At 59.6% G+C, this 20,170-nt stretch overlaps 1 protein-coding gene across 4 annotated transcripts; it reads right to left on the bottom strand.

Annotated features, from left to right (window-relative positions):
• Positions 1-1,247: 1,247 nt before the first annotated feature.
• AMOTL2 (angiomotin like 2) lies at positions 1,248-18,757 on the bottom strand. Of its 4 annotated transcripts, none has more exons than XM_082624392.1 (10): positions 18,558-18,757; positions 15,243-16,037; positions 12,213-12,510; positions 11,029-11,173; positions 10,572-10,664; positions 6,641-6,936; positions 5,550-5,857; positions 4,551-4,768; positions 3,805-3,981; positions 1,248-3,052 (listed from the first exon to the last, which is right to left on the bottom strand). In XM_082624392.1, the coding sequence occupies exons 2-10, from the start codon at positions 15,974-15,976 to the stop codon at positions 2,994-2,996; spliced, it is 2,328 nt and encodes a 775-aa protein (XP_082480518.1). In that variant the 5' UTR covers positions 15,977-16,037; positions 18,558-18,757; the 3' UTR covers positions 1,248-2,993. The 4 variants fall into 4 exon arrangements, with proteins under 4 accessions (XP_082480518.1, XP_082480517.1, XP_082480520.1 ...); XM_082624391.1 differs by having other exon boundaries at positions 3,805-3,984; XM_082624394.1 differs by lacking the exon at positions 18,558-18,757 and adding an exon at positions 17,878-17,954.
• Between the last annotated feature and the right edge of the window lie 1,413 nt (positions 18,758-20,170).

A 20,170-nucleotide genomic window follows, 5' to 3' on the forward strand; every position in this document is an offset into this window, starting at 1 on the left:
ACCTCCGAGGACCAGGCCTGCATCTGAGGAGGGCAACCTAGCCACAGTCCACATAGCAAATCACAGTCCGGGGCCTGGTAAGATGGGCATCGATGCTGCCCACATGGTGGGAGGTGGCCTGGAGGGGCTGGGGTGGAGGCGTGGCCACGGGGTGCATTGTGCTGGCCGGGGAATCTGGGGCCCATCGCTATCGCCAAGTTGCTAGAAGGTCCTTGGATGTTCCCCATTCCTCCAGCTGTTTGGCTCCATCTCTTGTGGGCAGGTCGGCCGGCTCGGGAAGCTGATCTCTAGGATCCTGCTCGGATACCCATCAACATGGCTGCTGAGTCCCTACACCAGCCCTGAAAATACTTCGCTCACTGCCGTGGAGGTGACCATTCCCATCACGGGCCTGTCTGGCTGCCCTCTGCCTGGTGGTTGGCTTCTGACTGACAGCCTGATGAGGAAGCTCAGTGTGCTGACTGGCTCATGGCAGCAGGGGCTTTGTTTCTGATACAAGGACCCCTGAGATTGAGATGGTTTTCTCTTTTGTGGTTTGGAGTGATACGCTTTCCCGGAGCTTGGGCAGGAGTGCTGAGGCCACAGCCAGGGAGGGAGGCAGAACCCAAGACCCTGCCGCCCACGAAGACCCTCTGCAGGGCTCCAAGCAGCACGGCTCCCTGTCCCCTGGATGGTCCCGGACAAGGACTCCATGCTGGGCAGGGGGAGGGAAGGGTAAAGCCACCTTGGGACACCCCTTCCTACTGTGGAGTGAGCACAGCGTGTGGGCAAACAAAGCCGGTTAGGACAAGGTTACCTGGGGAGGCCGCCGCTCTGCCAGACTCTCCCAGACGGAGAGAAATGTTCTCTGCGGAAAGCCAACCACATCCTCATTCCAACCTTGTCCTTAATGCAGCCCCACACACTCCGAGGACTTGTGGGTCCTAGAAGACATTACACTGTGTAGCCTCCTAGCCTTGCAGATAAGGAGGGACCTGCCTTGCCCAAAGGTTTCCCACAATCAGAAAATGGCAATCAGCCTTCACTCCTCTTGTATGAGAAATGGCAGCCACCCTGAGCTGGTGGTTTATGGACATGCTCTGGTCAGTGTTTAAGAACCAAGGCGTACAGGAGCAAGGGGTGGACGAGTAGGGGTCCAGCTCAGTGCTGAGAGTGGGTGGGGACGTTGACATGGGTGGCCCCCCCGAAGTTCCTAACCCCTCTCCTTTCCCTCTCAGTGCAGTCTCTCACCTGTGCAAAGACACCGCTTTTAATTAAAAATTTTTTTTTTATTAAAATACTGTTATACCCAGTGGAATGCAGCAGCAATCCTGGTACAGGGTGGCATAACAAAACAGCCATGTTTACATTTTAAATATTTACGATAACTTAAACATACAGACACACATCATGGTCTTTGGCAGAAAATGTTCACAGCACAAAAAAATACTTTAAAAGAAATACCAAATATTAATCCAAAATATATTAAGTTGTTTTTTTTCTTCCACAATATTTTTTTGCCTTTTTTTCTTTTTTCTTTTTTTCTTTGTAAACAATGCATATGAACCAAATGCATTTTTCAGCTTTCAAGAGGGGTAGGGGGATTTAAAAAAATATGCAATTGTCCAGCAAATGCAAATGTTTAAAAAGGAAACTTGAGGAACCATGGGAATAAAATAACACATATAAAACCTAAAAACGGTAAAGGAAAAAAAAAAAAACACAAAGATTCAAGGAGAACTAAAAACAGTCAAGACAAACTGCTAAAACCCACCAATCGCTCCTGGGGCTGAGCTGGGGGCCTCTTTAAGACCAGAAGTCAAAGTCACGGCCACTGGCAGGCTGCCATTGGATGCTTCACTCCAGTTCTCAAGCGCCAGCCCTGCTTCAGGGCGCTGGGCACGCGTGGCTCGAGGGGGCAGCCTCGCGGCGCCATGCGGTGACGGGGGCTCCATTCAGAGGACTGAGTCACGTCTCACGGACTAATTTTCACCAGCATAGCTCCCTCTCCCAATCCCTCCAGGGTGGGTGGACAAAGACCCTGATGAGAACAAGCCCATGTCTCCAGTTTCCTCCGGGAGAAGTGGTGCTGGGAACCCCACCACAGCAGACTTGTGTGGTGACTCACTTCACCTGGCTCAGGGCTCATAACCAAACTGACAGGATGTCCCAAGGACAGGAGCTGTGGAGCCATTTCAAGAGGCTGGTGATGGGGGGTGGGGTGGGGGTGGGGGTGTCCCGTGGGCATTTCAAACAGGGTTCAAGATGGGGAAAGAGACAGCCAACATCCCGTGGATCAACTGGATCGCGGGCCAAGGACTTGAGAAGGGGAGATAACTGGGCGGAACCGTGACAGCAGGGATGGGAGCACAGAACGAGGGGACACGTCTGAAGCAGCCCGCTTCCGTCTTCTGTTCCACAAGGAAGGGAATTATATACAAACCGCACAGCGCATCCCAGTCCTCTCCAAGTGAAGGGGTGAGGCTGTGGCCTCGACGGGCCCCACAAGATGCAAGTGTGGGTGAGCCCAAGGAGGCAGTGAGGGGCTGAGGAGGTTGGGGGGCCCACACTGAGCCAGGCCCGACTAGTGAACCAGCCCACCTGGCGTCCACGGGCAGCCATCCTTGGCAATCAGCCCCCAAATCAACATATCCTGTCCCTCTCTGCCCGAGTGTCCACGGGGGGTGCAGAAGGGGCTACTCCCTTCTGAGCTTTCAGTTGCTACCCCGGCAGCAAGCCTTGGGCTGCAAGCAGGCTAAGGTCCAGTCCTCAGTCCACATGGGCCCAGGAGGCATGTGGGGCTAAGCAGCAGAGTCTTCTGGGGGCCGGGTGCTCACAGCTCCCCTCTGCTCTGCAGCATCCTTCCTCAGCTCCTGGGACCAGATGGTCAATGGGAATGAGTGCTGGGCTGGGGGAGGGTGAAGCAGCCGCTGGAGGGGCTGCTGGAATGGCCACGTGGCAGAGGGCAGAGGAGAGCAGGGAGTGGTTCGGAGTCCCCAAGGCACCACCTCCTTTCAGATCAGTATCTCCACCATGTCCGACAAGTCCTGGACTCTGGATGTAGCAACAGAATCTGGGGAGATAAGAACACAGGCACATGCCAACCAGCATTACCACACTGCTCTTTTAAATCCTACCACGTTTGAAAGATAGGATCTATCTTCACCAACTTTTCCCAACTCAGCTGCCCAGGTCGCCATAACTTGGCCAACCTAAGCACAAAGCTCCGCTCCCTCTCGGCTCTCTGTCCAGACCACCAGCCTCCAGAGTGGAAGACGCAGTTGTTTACAACTTGGAACTGGTTGGAGGGCTCGGAGGGAGGGTGGAGAGCCCCAAGGGAGGGAGGCTGCCGCATTCTTCTCATGCCTGTGGTTTTCTGAGATGGTGAGGCGCAGGCAAATATGCAAAGGCTAATGTGAAAGGGAGCAAACACAGTAATGGCATCTTCTCAAATTTCTCCTTCCCGGATTCTTTTTAAACAAAGTCTTCTAACTTGAGTGGAAGGGTAACTCACCAAGCTCCATTATCTTAGATACTTAGACTGGCAATGAAAGAAGGCTTCCAAAGAGAAGATAAAGAGCCTCCCAGGTGGATAGGTCTGTAATCAGGGTTTTCAGTTCCCCTATTCATGCATCCAACCAGCTCTCACATGTACTGTGGTGGGCCTCACACCCTGCTCACCCATCCCTGTGCAGGGCTCCCCGTGGAGTGTGGGCAATGAGTGGGGCTGGGTCTGGGAATAAAGGGTCAGGGGCCCCAATTCACACCCCAACATGCCCTCAGCCCCGCAGAGAAGTCGGGGGGTGGGGGGGAAAGGGGACTTACCCAGCAAGGCTGTCCTCTGGCCACTGCTGCACCCCAGAAGGCCGTCGGGCTCCAGGCCCAGGCAGGCGGCGGCGCTGTCTGGGGGGCCGTCAGTCTGGGTGCTCCCATCCCTGCTCCCGTGTTTGGCGTGGGCAGCTAGGGGAGCCTCGGCCACTGGCTCCTCCGCTGGGGCCCTGTCTGCTGGAAGGGCAGGAGGTTCACAGTTATTGCCTTGTCCATAAGATGGAGCCCCCAGGAAGAACACCCCTACTTAACTGTACCTATTAGGGATGCGAATTGCTCTTGATTTGCAAGAACTTCGATTACAACTAAACGCTCCTGTTTCCAAATGGGAGTAACTATCAGGTTGGATTGGGTTCCAAAAACTTCGAGTAGAAAAGCCTTTCTTAAAGGGCTGTAGATTAAATCTTAAAACCAGTAGGGACTCTCGGATTTCTGTGGCATCTGCTTAGAAGGGGGAGTGGAAGGGCTGGCCCAGAAGGTACATCTGTACAGGGAGCTCTATTTTTACTTAGATGGTAAGTGGCTGGGGCCAGGGTGGTGGAATTTCCAGAGATGGGGGCTACAGCCTGCCTCTTCGCACCAGGGGGACAGCTGTGGGCTGCAGGAGCACTGGAGCCAGAGTATAAGCCAGCTTCCCTGGGTGAGGGGTTGGGACGCCCTGGCTCCTCTGAGCCTCAGTTCCGAGAGGAAAGGCCTGAGAACACCCTAGCCTCTGCCTCTGCCGCTTACCCGCCTCCTCTCACCTGCAGCCAGACGGGCAGCGGCATCCACCTGCCGCTCGCTGGAGGAGAGCCCTTGCCAGCCCTGGGCTCCTGCCGCTGCAGCCACGAAGATAGAAGGCACCGACTTGGCGGGCCTCAGGGAGCCCTGGGTGGCCTTGCCAGGATCTTTCCTGGAGCGCTGCTGAAGGACCTTGATCACCGCATCCTTCTCCAGAATCTGGGCGTGGAGCACCTTTAACCTGAGGGGTGAGAGGCCAAGCTTGCATCTTCAGACCTACAGGTCCAACAGCCCCATCCTTCCCGCCTTGTAGACGTTGGAGGGAAAGCCTTTCCTACGAGCAGGCTGGGCTCTCCTGGCCTTGCAGCAGGGGCCAGGAGGGGGCCTTCAGAAATGCCGTCACAGCTCTGGAACTGGATGCTCTGAAAACTGCCCGTGCGTGAAGTGCCGGGCCCTTCTCACACCAGCAAAGGCAGGTCATCAAGGGGCAGGTTCTGGGTTCATCCAATGACAGCAATGGTACAACCCCCGTCCTGGAGGACCACCCCCAGGGCTGTTGACCAAATAGGCTCAGTCAACGTGCTTGTGCTCTTGAGCCAGGTATAGGTTAAACGGAAATCTTGTGGGGCCTCTGAGATTGTTTTTGGAGAGAAAATACTAGCTCCCCCCAGGCCGGGGGGCCTCAGCCACATTCCTTCTGGGGGTGGTACATGGTGTGGACTCAGTGGGAAAGTCTTACTCTCTGATTTACATGGGGCAGGGGGAGGGGATAGAGGCCTAGAGCCTTGGACGGCATCCAACAGTGGGGTCTCCTGGGCAGACCAAGCACTTGGTTGGTACCTCTGGGAAAGAATACGTGTATGACGCCAGCTATGCCCAAAGCGTGGGGGTCAGTTCAGAAGTAGGAGGGATCGTTAGGCCAGGTGGGGCGAGGGGTGTTTATCACGGATTAAGGACGGGGCAGGGACTTGACATCGCCAGCCCCCTACCCCCACCCAGGTGCCCGGCCTGTAATGCCCAACCTGCTTTCCATCTCCTGATGCCTGTGGCCGCCGGTGAGCAGGCCCTCGTTGAAGCTGCTGCTGGGCGAGGGCTGGGGGGAATGCCGGATGAGAGTGGTGTCGCGCTGGGCGGCAGCCGTGGCCGCCGCATCCATGGCAAACTGCCTCATGGCACGTTCCTCCAAATACTTCTGCTCCCACTTGGTCATGTCGGCCTCCAGTGCCAGGACCTGCTCCTCCTTCTCTCGTAGCTGCTCCGACAGCCGCAGGGCACTGAGCTCCGGGGACCCACCGCCGCTACCGCCGCCACCGAGGCTGCCTGCCTGTCTCTGCAGAGAGAGGAGCACCGCGGTCAGGGGCGGCGGCTGGGGCGCGTCGGCCCCAGGTCCTCGCCTCCACAGGAGGACTCTCACCGAGCCTCGGGCTTGGTCAGCCTCCCCGTACACCCTTCGCCGCCCGCTTCCACCCACAGACAAAGGGGAGGCACGGGTCCCCACACCCCCGCGCCAAATCCTGTGGCCAAGGGTGTGAGAAGATCAGGTCTGCCTTTGCATAGTGACCACATACGTTATCTTCCAGTCTGGGAAAGGGGTGCAACTCAATGACACTGCGACAGCCGGTGTAAACTAGGACAGGACTGGGCAATCCAGGAGGTCTGGTCACCCTATCTCTGTGGGAAGGGTAAGGCTGGGAGTGGAGACGGAACCCTATCTGGTCTGTAAACACAAGAGCTATTCACACAGTCCAAAGTGAGGATAAAGACTCAGGATCTGGGTGACTATCTTCCCCCAGGATCCTGAGGAGACACACAAGAGGTGGCTAGTCTCCTCCACCAATGCTCCTGAGTGACTTTCTCTAGAGACCACGTGTGCCAACCCGTGCTGCTGCTGAGGGCAGAGGCCCAAGTCTTGAGTCCCCGAGGTCGGCACACGGCCCAGTGGCAAAGCCTCTGCTAAGACCGGTGGCTGGGAGGGGCCTTCAGCAGGGCCGGCACGGATCACCCTGGCTCTCCAAGGGGGCTCGGCCGGACCTCAGCAGGGGCTCCCGGGGGCTGCAGAGCCTCCTCCGATGCTGCTCCAGCTGTACCACCTCCGCGGGTCTGCCCAGCTCACCTGCTGCGCGCGCAGGGCCTTGAGTTCCTGCTCCAGGCGCGTCCGCAGCCGTAGCTCCAGCTGCTCACGCTTCTCGCAGGCAGCCTGGAGCTGCCCCAGGGCCTGCTGCAGCCGCTCCACCTTCTCCACGTAGGCCTGCTTCTTCCGCAGCTCCTCCGCGGCTCGCGCCGCGCGGCCCTGGGCGTTGCTCAGAGCCTGCTCCAGCAGCTCGGCCCGCCGCCGCTGGTCCTCGATGGCTCCGCGCAGCAGCGCCACCTCCCGCTCCAGCCCCTCCTGCTCCTGCTGCTGCTCGCAGCCTGCAGGGACAGAGGGCGGGGCCCGGGCAGTGACGACAGCCACCTCGCTGGCCCCACGGAGCACCCCCCACGCACTGGGCTCTGGGCTGACCACTGCACCAGCCACGACTGCGCCTTACCCTCCCCACAACCTACGGCTTAGGTGCCCTCATTAACCCCACCGCACGGGCCGGGAAACCGAGCCTCAGGTTAGGTCAGGAGTAAATGACAGCGCCAGGCCGGGGCTCTTGCAGTAGTCACCGGGCTACACTGCTCCTCTGGTGGGGCGCGGCCTTGCCGGGAGAGAGCCCCAGACACTGCCCACGTGCGCCAGGTGCCACCATTTCCAAGACACATGCACGGTTCCCCTCGAGCCTCACGGTGACACGAGAGACTGGACCGGTAGGAACTGTGACGCCCATTTGCAGATGAGAAAACGGAGGCTCAGGTGGACTGTCGCGTGGTCATCATTCAAGTGGAGGAATTAAGGAAAGGGGAAGAGACCACCGTGTGCTGCCCCAGGAGCCAGGCACCTACACGTATCTTATTCCACCGAAGCCTCCAGTAACAGCCCCTTGAGGCAGGATCTGTGACCCCTCAACTTAAAGGGGAGGAAACATAGGAGGTGAACGGTGCTGCCAGGATGGGGACCCAAGTCCGTCTGCCTCTGAAGGACCAGGCTGCTTGGCTGTGGTGCAAGGCCCTCACACCTAGAGGGCTCCCGAAGTGGGCTCCAGGGCTCATTCTGTGGACCCAGGCGCCCCTACCCGCAGAGTGGGGGCAGAGGGGGACAGGCTCTGGGGCCTGCCGGCTGGGCTCAAAGGCACCCTCTAGAGAGCGCTATCATAGCAGGTGGAATTTTCGGTTGTAATGCACCTGTCCTACACCGTGCCCACCAGTGCAGTCGCCGCTAGGCATGAGGGGCTCCTGGGCACTGGAAATGTGGCTAGTGTGAGGGGAGAGCTGCATTTTTCATTTTATTTAATTTTAATTAATCTTTGAGCCATCTTTAATCTTTGTACCTATCATATAGGACAGTACGAGCTCTGGAATAGCAGAGTGAAGGCTTGGGACCTGGCAGGCAGAAGGGAGGATTCATTTACTCAGGGCCCTGGGGCAGAGAGGGGGGACACAGGCGACTGACCCAGGTCAGCTCTGGTTCACTCTGGATTTCTGAAGGCTGGGTCCAGGCTGGCCTCATTCTTTGGGGTGGAGGGAAAAGATGGCAGAGCTCAGTCACACTGGAATTGAGCCTTTCATCCCAAGCTGGCCTGACACCTGAGTGGAGTGGAGGGGGCAGGCAGGAGTGCTGACTGGGACTTTGGACCTGGAGATAGTGACGCCGTCCTGGGAGGCCTCACAGAGCCCAACAGCTCACAGAGTTTGCAGGAGGCCTGCATCTCATCCCGGTCTTATGATGCCCCCATCTTACAGCCTCAGAATCTGAGGCTCAGTGGGAAGAAACTGCCCAAGGGGGACAGGGACAGGGCTGGGAGAACCAGGCCTCAGGACTCAAGGCCAGCTCCCCAGGGAGGACAGGGCCTGACCTGAGCTGGAGGTCTGTATGGCTTGCCTTGTAGGAAAAGCAGATGGCACTGGTGATAGTGGCCACACTTCCCTACTAGTGTTGACTGACTCCAGAAAAAAGGTGAGATCAACCAGAGGCATCTTCCCTGAGAAGCCTGGTTTCCCCATGGCTATTGGGAGCAAGGGAGGGCTGCATGGCTTCCGTCAGCCCTTGGGGAGGATCCCCAGGACCCAGCCTTTGGCTTCCAGAAGCTTCCTGCCACCTCCCACACCTCTAAGGCCCTGGCAGGGGCTGGGAAGCCTGAGCCCTTGGCCATCCCCAGCCACCAGGATAAAACCCTGGGCCTGTCTGGCGGGCAGAGGGCAGGGGGCGGGGGCGCTCCCAGGCCGGGGCGGCCGCGAACCGGGGAGACAGGGCGAGCGAGCAGTGGAGGCAGCAGGGGGCCTTTCCCCCTGGGAAAGCGAGGCCCCACCGGCACGTCCCAGTCCCTTTGTCCCAGTGTCCTCCCTCCTCCCGCAGTGCGCGAGGACGGGGCGCGGGAGGGAGCGGCTGGTGGCGGCGGGGCGGGGCGCAGCGGAACAGCCCGGGCTCAGGAATGCCTGGCATCCAGGTCACCCGCCGCTGCCAGATTAATGGCTCCAGCCCGGAGCCAAGAACAGCCTGGCGCTCGCTCCCCGGGGAGCGGAAACGCCTCCAGGCCGGCCTCCCCCCTCGCCCCTCCCCTGCCCGCTCCCAGAAACCCGCCGGTGACTTCCTTTCTTTGGCAGAGCCCGGCCCCCAAAGTCGGCCCTCTACTACAGGGCGCCCCATTCTGCCCCCGTCCAGAAACCCGCCCTCTCCGGACTCCCAACGGGACCGCCGGGGCCGTCCCCTCCCCCCTCTCCCTCACCTCCACCACCTCCCTCCCAGAGACCCTAAGTCATCGCCTCCAGCCAGTACAGCCCCGCCTGCCCCCTGCCCACCCCCAACCCCCAGCCCTTCAGTGCTGGGCTCCGGTCGGCCCTGTCCAGGGGCAGCCAGCACAGCTCAGCCCTCAAGCTGCCCCTCCACTCCTGGACACCCCCTGAGTATCCAGCTTCAGCGCAGCAGGCTTTCTGACGGGCTCCTCCTTCCTCGAAGCCACCCTCGCCCGGACGCCGGCCGCCCCCACGCCACTCCTTTGCAAACACCCTAACGCCACTATAGCACATAGTAAGAGCACACAGGAGGAGTTTAATAAATAACTGCCTCTCTGTCTCTTCTGACCGCTGCAGCTTCTTCCTCCTGCTGAGCTCGGGGCTCCCTTTGTCCTCCCCCTTCCCCCAAACTCCCTGCTCGCACCTCCACTTGAGCTATCCTGCTGTTTCTTCACCTGTCGCCTGCTCCCCACCCTGCTACATCACAGAGCCCCTCTCAGGCTGCCGGGGACCTCTCCTCATCTCGCCTGCGGGGCCAGGCCACGCTTGTTGCCTGGAATCCGGGGTGGGAAGACCCTGCTCCTTCCTCGAGCTCACCGCCTCTCTTGACCTCCCTGCCCTGGCACCTTCCTGACCTGTTCCTGCTGTGCTCCACGCCGCACAGCTGTGCTGGTGAACAAACGAGTGACTGAATGGGTGAGGCAACAATGAACTCATCTCTTCTTCAAGAAGCCTCTGACCACCCTCTTTAGGGAATCCTCCTGAGCCCCTTCTTCGGGCTGCCCTGGTGGTTACGCTCCATTTTTGGCTGGTGCCTCCGCCTGTTATGGCCCAGCCTCACCATGCTCCCCGGCTTCCCGCATTCCCCCTGGGCACCCCCTGCGAGACTCGGGCGCTTCCTTCTCTCTCATCCCACCTGTCTCCAAGGCTCTCTGGCCTCTCCCATGCTTCGAAGGATACCGAACCGATGGTCAGCACCACAGCTCAGCAGACCACAGCTCCCCAGCTATCCCTCTGGACCCACTGATTTCCCCAATACACAGAGAACCAGACCTTGTTCCTCTTCAGAAACTACCCCTCCCCCAGGTCTAGTCCACTGCTGGGTGCGTAGTAGGCATTCAATAAACCCAAGCTCCAAGCACTGCTTTGTTAGAGGAGGCCGATCCTCCCTGTCCAGAGGGGCTGTCCTGGCCACACCTGTGGCCAGGCTCCTGAGTGGGACCCCTACTCACTTTGAGCCAGCAACTTGGCCACCATGTCCTGACTGCCTGCCTGCGCTTCCTGTGTCTTGCTTGCCAGGCGCCGGTTTGCAGATTCCAATCTCTCTGTTTCAAAGAAAGAAAAGAGGTTTTAAGGAAAAATGTTTGAATACAGGTGAAGCTGCCTGCTGAGGTGTCCCCTCGGTCCTATCTGTCGGGCTGCATTCTCCAAGTTGGGGGTGGGCTCATAGGGAAGCCCCAGGTCATCCTGGGCCACATGGGTGGGAGCTCCATGAGGGGCCCTAAGGTCTAGAACACAGAGAAGCATCTCTCTATCAAGGTGGCCCCCAAGGAGTCTCAGCCTAGTCCCCTTTGAGTCAATTTACACTATTATCGCAGAGGACAGAGATTCTGAATTACTCCCTGGAACAGAGGGATCAAGCTGTCCGCAGGCACTCCCCACCCCTCCACCTGGGGAAGCTGTCCTCACCTCTCAGGTCCCGGTTGAAGTCCTGCAGTCGCCTCATCTCACTGTCCATCTTGTTCCGCATAGTCTTCTCCAGGGCCTCCCGCTTGGAAGAGGCCCTCGTCAGGCTCTCGTGGGCCTCAGAGAGCCGCTGGATTTCGCTCTCCAGCTGCAAGAGGCAGACAGCAGAGCTGAAGGAAGGGGAGGGCTCCCAGGGAGGGAGTGGCATCAAGGTCCCCTCCACAGACCCCGGCTGACCTGCTATTCTCCATCAGAAAGGGTGAGAGAGGAGAGGATCAAAAGCCACAGCAAAAAAATCCACCTAGTTCTGGTGGGACGGGCTGCAGCCTGTAGCCTCTAGAGGTGGACCAGACTGCTGGAACAGGCAAGCGAGGGTCCCCTCAACCGTCCCAAGGTCCTGAGCAAACCCAAGGCCAGGTTCTCTGCAAGTGGCTGCCTGCAGCATGACTAAGCACAGCTTTCTGGGGCCCACTGTCCAGAAAGAAGCATCTTCCTTTTGTGTGGCTTCGACTGAGAAATCTGAGCACAGTGGGCCCAAGAGTGGGCACTCAGACTCCAACCATGGTGTGGAGGGTGGACTTATCTTGGACACCACAGGGCGGCCTCGGGAGGCCCGAGGCCACCTGCTGAGGCTGAGCGCACAGCTGGTAACCCTTCACTAAGAAGGGAGCACCAGACCCCAGCCTGAGCCGCCTCTGCTTGGAGGATCTGCCTCTCCAGCCATCGCCATCCACCCCCGAGGGCCAGCCTGGCCCTGGCTGCCCCGCCCACTTGGCGGCTGGCAGGTTCCGCACGTGCTCCCCGCTGGCCTGTGATTCCAATAAGTCGCTCGTTTTTTCCAAGAGGAGGGGCTTCCTCTGTGGCCAGGGCTGGCCTGGAACAGACTTGCTGTTGTGTGGGGGATACAAAGGGCGCTCTGTGGGAGGTGTCCACGGGAGGGGGTGTGTGCAGGGGAAGGGTGCGAGTGTGGGGGAGCCCTGAATGGGCTCTTTCTAATCACCACTGGGCAGCAACTGCTCATGCTCCAGGCCTGCTGTGCCGGCTGCTCCCCAGCTGTCTGGAGTCAGACGGTGGGGTGCACGAGGGACGGGGGGTGGGGGCTGAGGGATGGCTGCGAAGCCCAGCCAGGCCAGCCCCACTGGCGTCCCTTCTTGCCCCTGCCCCTCCGAGGCCCCAGCAGGGCCTACCTTCTCGATGCGGCCGGCCTTCTCCGCCGAGCTCTCCAGCTCCCTCTTCAGTCTCTCGTTGTCCCTCTGCAGCCTGGCCTTCTCCCTCAGCGCAGTCTCCATCTGGGCCAGGTGGGCACTGCCCGAGGGGGCCTGGGTGCCTGCTGGGGCCTCCAGCCCGGGTAGACTGAGGGAGCCTAGTGGGCCCTGGCTGAGGGGAGCCGGGGGTGGGGGCGGGGGGTGCTCCCGGGGCTGCTGCAGGCTCTGGTACTGCTGCCGCTGCTGGAGGAACACAGGGGGCACCTGGGCCTGCAGGATCCTGGGGAACAGAAGAGTCGGCGCTCAGAGACCGAGAGGCCACCCCGAGTGGACCCAGCCCGCTTGGGCACACAGCCTCCCCGCAGCGCGAGGCCGCGACTGGTGGGGAAGGCCTTTCCGCGTGGCGTCCCCCAGACCTTCAAGGGCCAGGGGAGCAGGGCTGGAGCGGGTTACCATGAGCACGCTTATCTCGTGCCCAGCCTCACTGTGGCCGAGGCCTTGGGGATCGGCCTGAGCAGTCCTAGCAACCCGAGCTTAAGTAAGAGATCTTGAAAAGCGCACTCTTGACCCTTCTCAGCAACAGAAGGCTCTTTCTGAGTGTGGAGGTCACATCCACCGTGACTGCACACACGAACTTCCAGGCCCCTGGGCCACTTGGTGTCTGTTCCGGGCCCTGGTGCCAGGCCCTGCGCTCACACTCACTTCTTCTCCCTCCTATTTTGGGTCCCGTCACCCCTTGAAGAAACATTTTGGGAAGACTGCGCCGAAGGTTAGAGCGGCGGGACAGACGTCAGGGGTAGAGCCTGGGCTCCAGACTCCGACAAAACAGGCCTTCAAACTCCGGCTCGTGTTTAAGCCCACGGTGCGGCAGGACGCTGCTCAGTCATGGGGGTGAGGTCCTCAGCCTCAAGGGGCGCCCTGAGGGCTACACGTGCCTGGCAGAGCGCCGGGCCTGCAGTGGGCGTTCCCACAACGGCGGCCCAGCCTCCGTCTCTCCTAGTGGAGGCCGCAGCTTACTCTCTGCTCAGAGAGTAAATGTGACCCAGACACTGGATTTTCTGGGCCGTCCTGGTTGCCTCAGGACTGTGACACCAGCCTGAGTTTAGGGACAATGTCCTACTGGTGTAACGTCAGCCTCAGGGCCCCAAGTCAAGGGAAGGAGCAAAGAGCAAGAGGCCTGTGGGGTCACAGAGCCTCTCTGGGGCCTCGTGGCTCTAAGTGTAAAAGAGCCGATGGCCTCAGTTTCACCAGGAACTTTCCCAAGTCCCGGAAGCCCCACATGGGTGCATCACCTCAGCACCCAGGCCCGCCCTTCCCCTCCCCCCTCCCCTTCAGCCTTCCCCCTCCAGACTCCGGCTCCCCTGCCCCTCTTATGACCCTAGGCTATAAGAACAGTCCCTGCCCCCAGTTCCCAGAAAGCAAGCCTCATCGGACCAGCCAAAGGAGAGGCTGGCAGATGTATTTCTCTTACTGCCCAAGGTAGAGCTTCCAGTGAGAGCTGAGAGTCCCCACTGGAACGTGCAAACTCTCCCTGTGCTGCTAAATGTGGCCTCTTGGGGTTGCTTCTTGAACTTGCTCCCCCTGCCCTGGGCCAGGCACACACAAATGGCATTCTTTGGGGATGACTTGGCTCCAAGAAAGAATAGAGCCTCCTTCCCTTCACACTTGCTCTCCCTTCCCCTTGTTTGCCCCTCCCCCTCCCTCTTTTTTTGTTCTCCTGCAAACAGTCTACTTCCTTTCCACGATATTATCTTTTCCTGACAGGGCTCAATAAGGCTGGTCCAAGAGAAGAAACCACGACTCAGCTTCCGAAACTCTCCCAGGACGGAGCCCTGAGAAAGGAGATAAGGTAGGGGGGCCTGGGAGGTGGAGGGTGGCGCAAGCCCACAGGCTCCATCTTCTGGTGCCTTCCCTCCAAGCTATCACGTCACTCATTTCTCGAGAGCTAAGAAAGGCGTCTTTCCCGGGAAGGGGCACACGGTGGGAGAGTGGGTGACTAAGTGAGGCCTCAGCAGGCATGAAGAGAGCCAGACGTGGACCTTGGGCCATCAGAGGAAGAGGGAGTCTGCAAACCTTCAGGCTCCTCTGGTGGGGCTTCCTGGACCCCTGTGCGGGGGAGATGCAGGGCGTGTGAAAAGGGCGTGTGTCAGCTTCTCAGGAGAAGGTGCGGGGCCCAGCGAGAGTCTCATTTCTAGGAACACTGTTTCTGCAAACTATCTGGGCTTCCTGCCCCTCCCGGGCATCCCTGTTTCCATTCTAGCCTCTAGAATCCATTCTCTACATGCAGCAGAGGAACCTTTTTAAAAAGGTAAAAGCCAAACCGCATCCTCTAAAGGCTTCCCTGCGCACCGAGAATCAAACACTAAGCACCCCCCAGCAGCCTCTCCGGAGCCTCCACAGAAACGGGCTCATCTGGACCAAGAATCCTCTCCCACTTCAGGCTCCAGCCACATGGACCACACAGAAAAACATGAAAGGAAATGAATGGTAGGGACAGGGCAGCTCCCGCCACGCGGTGTAGGAGCGGGGAGAGGTCCCTAAGGAGGCCATCTGGTCCTTTCTTCCTGCCTACACTTAGGAATGCCTCCCAGTAATCACAGAAAGCAAACATGTCCACTTGTTCTTAGAAACCTCCAGAGAAGGAGGTCCCACCTTCTTCCCACTTAACTTGGAACCAGTTTGGCAATGATTCCCAACCCTTGTCTTTGCAAGTTCTCTCTGAAACCCAACCTTTAACCCCCTGTTGTAATTCATAGCCTCTGGGAACCCTAGTTACTCAACTGCTCCAGCCAATTAGACAACGGTGTCCACCTCCAAATTAAAGCGAGGGATGCTGCTAAGCTCTCATGTGACCCTGGCTAAATCCCTCTTTCCTTCCAGCATTAGCTCCCATCTTGGGAGGGAGAGGGTATCATCGGCCTTCCTCTGGAGCTCGCCAGGCTTCTGGAGGCTCTTCACCCTGGGAGAACTACGCTGGAAGCCAAGAGCTTGAAGACCGAGGTGGGCAGTTACCTTACTTCCGCATGCTGGAAGTGCGGGCTGCCACGGGCGCGGTACCGCGGGTCGGTGACAGCGGAGGTGGTCCCATGAGCTAGCACGATGTGTGGGTACTGAGGTGGAGGTCCGCGGGGCTCCGGGCCCTCGGCAGGGGCGCCCCTGGGCAGGGGTCCCTGCTGGTTGCGGGCCAGCTGGGGGAAGCTGTGGGAGGCGCTCATGTGGCTGGGGGTACGGGCCCCGTTCCTCTCCAGGGACAGCTGCAGGAGCCGCTCGCTCAGGGAGCGCACGTGCCCGTGCCTCAGCTCACGCAGGGCCTCATCCTGCCTCCGACTGACACCCGGGGCCCCGCGGGGATCCCGGTCCCCCATATGTGGCTGGGGCCCCGCCTGCTGGGCCGCATAGTACTGCGAGTGGGCTTTGGCCTCCTCATAGGTGGGCAGCTCCTCGCCCTTGCCGGGCTGTGGGCACAGCCGGTAGAGGCTGTTCTCTGCCAGGTGGGTCTCGGTGCCCTGGTGCTCCTGGCCCTGGGGCTCCTGCCTTGTGGCCTGCTGCAGCACCTGACTGTCCTCGGGGGCCACGATCTCCAGGGGGGCCTGGGGGCTCCCTGTGCCCCCAGCCCCAGCCCCACCCCGCAGGGCCTGCTGCTGGATGGCCAGCAGTGTGCGGGTCTCGGTCAGGTTGCCATAGCGCAGCTGCTCCTGGATGAGGCGGTGCAGGACCGTACCCGAGGAGTCTTCCAGTGTCCTCATGCTTCCTGGGCTTGCACACAACCGCCTGGACAAAGGCCAGCGGCACCTGGCCCCAGAGCACCTGGGAGGAGAGAAAGAAGACCACTCAGTGGGAGCACATGGGAAAGGGGGGGGACTTTCCATTACTGTCTGGTCAAAGGCATAATGGTAAAGAGCAAGGCTATGGAGGGGCGCACAAGCCTGGGTTCAACTGCCAATGCTGCCATCTCCTGATTAAGGCAAGTCACTTAACTTCTGAGCCTCAGTTTCTCCATCGGAAATATGGAAAGAATAACGCTAGCCTCACGGAGTTGAGAATTAAAGCAGGCAATGGCTGTTGAGCTCCTGGTGTACTGTGAATCCCTGGCAAAGGACTGCCATTACAATCATATTCATGGAGACTGACTGTGCCTAGAGAAAAACACCAGTAACCTAGACACCAGGAACCTTGGCCTCCTGCAGTCAGCTTCCCATCAAAAAGCCTGATGAGAGACTCTAGTGCAGGCCTAATTCAGCTCTAACCACGGGGCCTTCCAGTCCAGGGGGGGACAGGGCCCCAGTTTATTGGCAGGTGATAAAGAATGAGTCCAGCCTGGTAGAAGCCCTAGGCAAACAGCCCCCAGGACCGTCTAGGATGAAGCATGCCTGAGCGCCGGCCTTGGCACAGCTAACTCACCACCCTTTACTCTGCTGAGCCGTCCCTGTCATGGGATGACCTTGGCAGTCACTCTGCAAGGTGAACAGGAGGAAGGAAAAAATGCATCTGGATTTGGCGAATAAGGGATGAAAGAAGAGAGACTATAATAGGACAATGGTTTTGTGAGATGAGGCAGAAAGGTGCCACCCATCAAGGTTCGTGGGCCAGTCACATCGTCTGTGTGCTGACAGTAAGTGCACACGTGCTCCAGGAAAAAAGAAAGGGTGGCACGATGTCTTCGATTTTATGATTACCACCCCCCCCAGCTACACACACACTTGCTCCTTGGAAGTGCCCTGATGGCCCTCTAGGCACGCAGGGGATGATGGGCCCTCAGCATCTTGACATCGGTAACACCACTTGAGCCGACTGAAGAAGTAAGGGAGCGAGCGGGGAGGCTCTCGGCTGCAGGGAGATAATATCTCCTGAGGAAGGTGTTCCCTTCTGAGCCTGGGCTCCCAGTGGCTCATGGCCTGGCAGGCTGCCCACCTCACCCAGCTTCCTTTCCACAGCCTCCTCTACCACAGACCTCCGAACTGGGATTCAGGGAAGACCAAACAAAACCCACACCTCCGGAGGTCCTGTGTGCATGGGAGGGACGCAGCCCTTCCTCTGCCCCAAAACTAGCCCCAGTGCCCTGCTCCAGGTAGGGCTTGGCCGACTGGCAGAGCAGCCATTCCACTCCCTCCTCCCAGCTGCCCAGAACCGGGGAGAGGGAGATGCGTCTGGAGGGTACTCTGTATTCATCCTTCCTGGCACCCTCTCATTCCCCCCGCCCCAAACACACAAGGAGGGGAGATGCAAGACTCTAGAGCTACCCGAGGCAAAACAAACCGGAATCAATTCTCCCTAGCGCTTCATCCACGGGGCATTCCTAAGTTAATCACTGTCTGGGCTGACTGCAGCCGAGGAGGACCGGAGAATGCAGCTTTCCGGACAGATCCCAGGCCCTCTCCCCACCAACAGTGTGCCTGCGTGCAGGGAACATCTCACGCGCCTCTCATCCCGCGTTTGTCCCGGTCAAGCCCCTCGGATACACATCCTTTCAGCTGAGCCGTTACTAAAATCTGCGCCCGCGACCCGGGTCGTGCACCCCTGCTGCACTAGCGCGCCCGGGTCTCTGAAACACCCTCTGCTAAGCAAGCACGCAACTCCGGCCTCTGCCTGGTCTCACGCTCGCGTAAGGAACCAAAGCGAAGTCAGACCGCACCCCATCCCGCCCTACCCGGACTCCTGGCTGACTACGGGCACCCGGTGGCCGCCGCTGCGCCGGGAGCGGGGTGGACGACGGGAGCCCGTGGTCCGGAGAGGTCTTTAAGCGTCGTGGAGCCGCCTCCCTCCCTCCCTCCCTCCCGAGCCCTCTTTGTTTTCCAAATGCTCCAGCGCTGACGTCAGCGGGCTGGACGGCAAGCTGCATTCTTTCTAAGTGAGAGCCAGACCGTGGCTCAAGAGAGGATTTTCCAAGGAAGACAAAGAGGAATTCTTGGGCTAGTTGGGGGGCAAAGACACCTGTAACCCCTACCTAACCAAATCAGTCCCCAGGGCGCTGCAAACTGAGCTCCAAGCGGCGCCTTCCGCCCAGATCCGCATCACCTGGCATCCCCTCTTCCCGACCCGCGACCCCAAACACCCACTACGTTCTCCCCAGAGGCTGCCCCCTCCTCCAGTCCCAGCGGACCCGCGTGCCTTCGAGAGACTCCAGGCGACCCGCGAGACACCCCCGGGCGGAGCGGCCCTTGCCCTGCTTCGCGGCTGCCGGAAAAGGCGCGCTGTGCCTTGGAGGACGCTGGGTCCGCTCCGCTCCCGCTCCCGGAAAAGGCCGGGCTGCGGCGGGGCTCGGGCTTCGGCTGGGGCGAGTCTCTGCGGCCCCGCGCGCTCCCCAAAGCGCCGAGCGGCCTTCCTTACCGCAGCAGCCCGCGGGTGCTCGGCGCGGTCAGACCCGACGACCCGGCCCGGCCCTGCTCGGCTCAGCGCGGCGGTTGAGGTGTGCTCTCGGCCGTGCCGCCGACGCTCTGGCCGCTTGGGCCCCAGCACGCAGCCCCAGGGTCGGCCAGCGCCGGAGGCGGCTGCTATGCCAGGAATGTGAGAGTTTCAGGTTCCCCCTCGGGATCAAAGCGAACCACAAATAACCTCGCAGCGCGCCGCCCTCCTCCGCCCTCCGCCTCCTCCCGCCCCCTCCTCCCCGCCCCCGCCTTCCTCCGGGGAGGCGGCGCTGAGGACCCGGAGGCCCCGGCCTCCTGGACTCGCGGCGACCCTCCCCGGCCTGCACCCCCTGCTCTGCCTTCGGAGCTGCTGGGGACTTGAGTCCAACTTGGCCCCTTACCTCCTCCAACCACGTCCCTGCCTTCCTCTCTCCTCCAGCTCCATCGGCTGGACGACACAGAGGGCTATACATCGCATGCCCCCGAGGGACTCTGGGTGTTGCTTCGGGACGTGGTTGTGTGTGTGTGTGTGTGTGTGTTGTGCACGGCGAGGGAGGACTGCAAAGATGTCCCTATCTGCCCGGCTTGAACCTTGCCCCCGGGGAAGAGATGACTCTTGCTTCCAGCACTAAGCCTCGCTGGTTGTCGCCGGCGGCAACCTTCGAATTGCACTTTTCTTGTTTACAAACACCTTCGCCAGCTCTTTTCGGATCCGCCTCTACAGGAAGTGTGAATCTGGGTTGAAAAACCTGGTTAATTTGATCCACTTAACTAGCTGAATCACCCGCCGCCAGGCGCTCTGGCCAGTTCTTCCCGAAGAAGGTAGTAAGGAGCGGCCCTTTACGGAAAGCGCACGCTGTGCTTCCGCCTGGTCGTCCCATCCAGCCCTTCCAGTTATCCTCCCAGGGATTTCTGTTATCACCCGTGTTTTATAAATGAGGAAATCAAGGCTCAGAGAGGTTAATTAGCTTGCCCAGGGTCACACAGAGAGTAAGTGATGAAGCCAGGTAACCAGCGGGCTGCAGGTTCTCATTCCCAGAACTTTTCCGCAGCCACCAGAATCCGGGTTCCCTAGGTGGACAGGGAAGACCCTGGGAGCCCTCCTCTCTTCATCTGCCCTCTCTCTGTTCTGGTTTCTTCATCTCCCTCCAGGACCCTGCCAGCCAGGAGCCCTCCCTTGTGTCCACTTCTGCTGTTCCTCCTCTGGATGGAAGTCTGTCCTCTGCCCCTGGGACCCTTCCTCCCCAGCCTTTGCACTAGGCTGGTCCATCTGTGCCGGTGGAAACCCCCCTTCCTGAAAGCCTGCTCTGACAGATCCTCCTGGGCCCTCACCGCACTGGGCCTCTCAACACCTCCATGGGTGAGGCCCAGGCCCCTGTCCATCCTGAGAATGAGGGCTGACTTCCATCCCTGCCGGGGTCCTCTCCACCTCCCCTCACGGTGGAGTTTGCAATTGTGAGATTCACTGGAAGGGACTGGGACAAGAAAACTTGGTAAGTTCAAAGAGCTGTTTACTAGCCAGGGACATTGTTAATTTCTAATAAAACCCTCCCCGAAAATGTGTGTATGTGTGTGTGATGTACTTGGAAGCCAAAT

The sequence above is a fragment of the Mesoplodon mirus genome (genome assembly GCF_964341445.2).
Source record: "Mesoplodon mirus genome assembly, chromosome: 6".
Taxonomy (NCBI): Eukaryota; Metazoa; Chordata; class Mammalia; order Artiodactyla; family Ziphiidae; genus Mesoplodon; species Mesoplodon mirus.

Bases quoted from the DNA above. Each gene is read 5' to 3' on its own strand.
- AMOTL2 (XM_082624391.1), bottom strand. From the start codon at position 15,976: ATGAGGACACTGGAAGACTCCTCGGGTACGGTCCTGCACCGCCTCATC. The intron at 4,769-5,549 runs GTTGGGCATTAC...CTCACCCCTCAG, and splicing joins CATCAGGAGATGGAAAGCAG to GTTAAAGGTGCTCCACGCCC. The intron at 3,985-4,550 runs GTGAGAGGAGGC...CTGCCCTTCCAG, and splicing joins CGCTGCCCGTCTGGCTGCAG to CAGACAGGGCCCCAGCGGAG.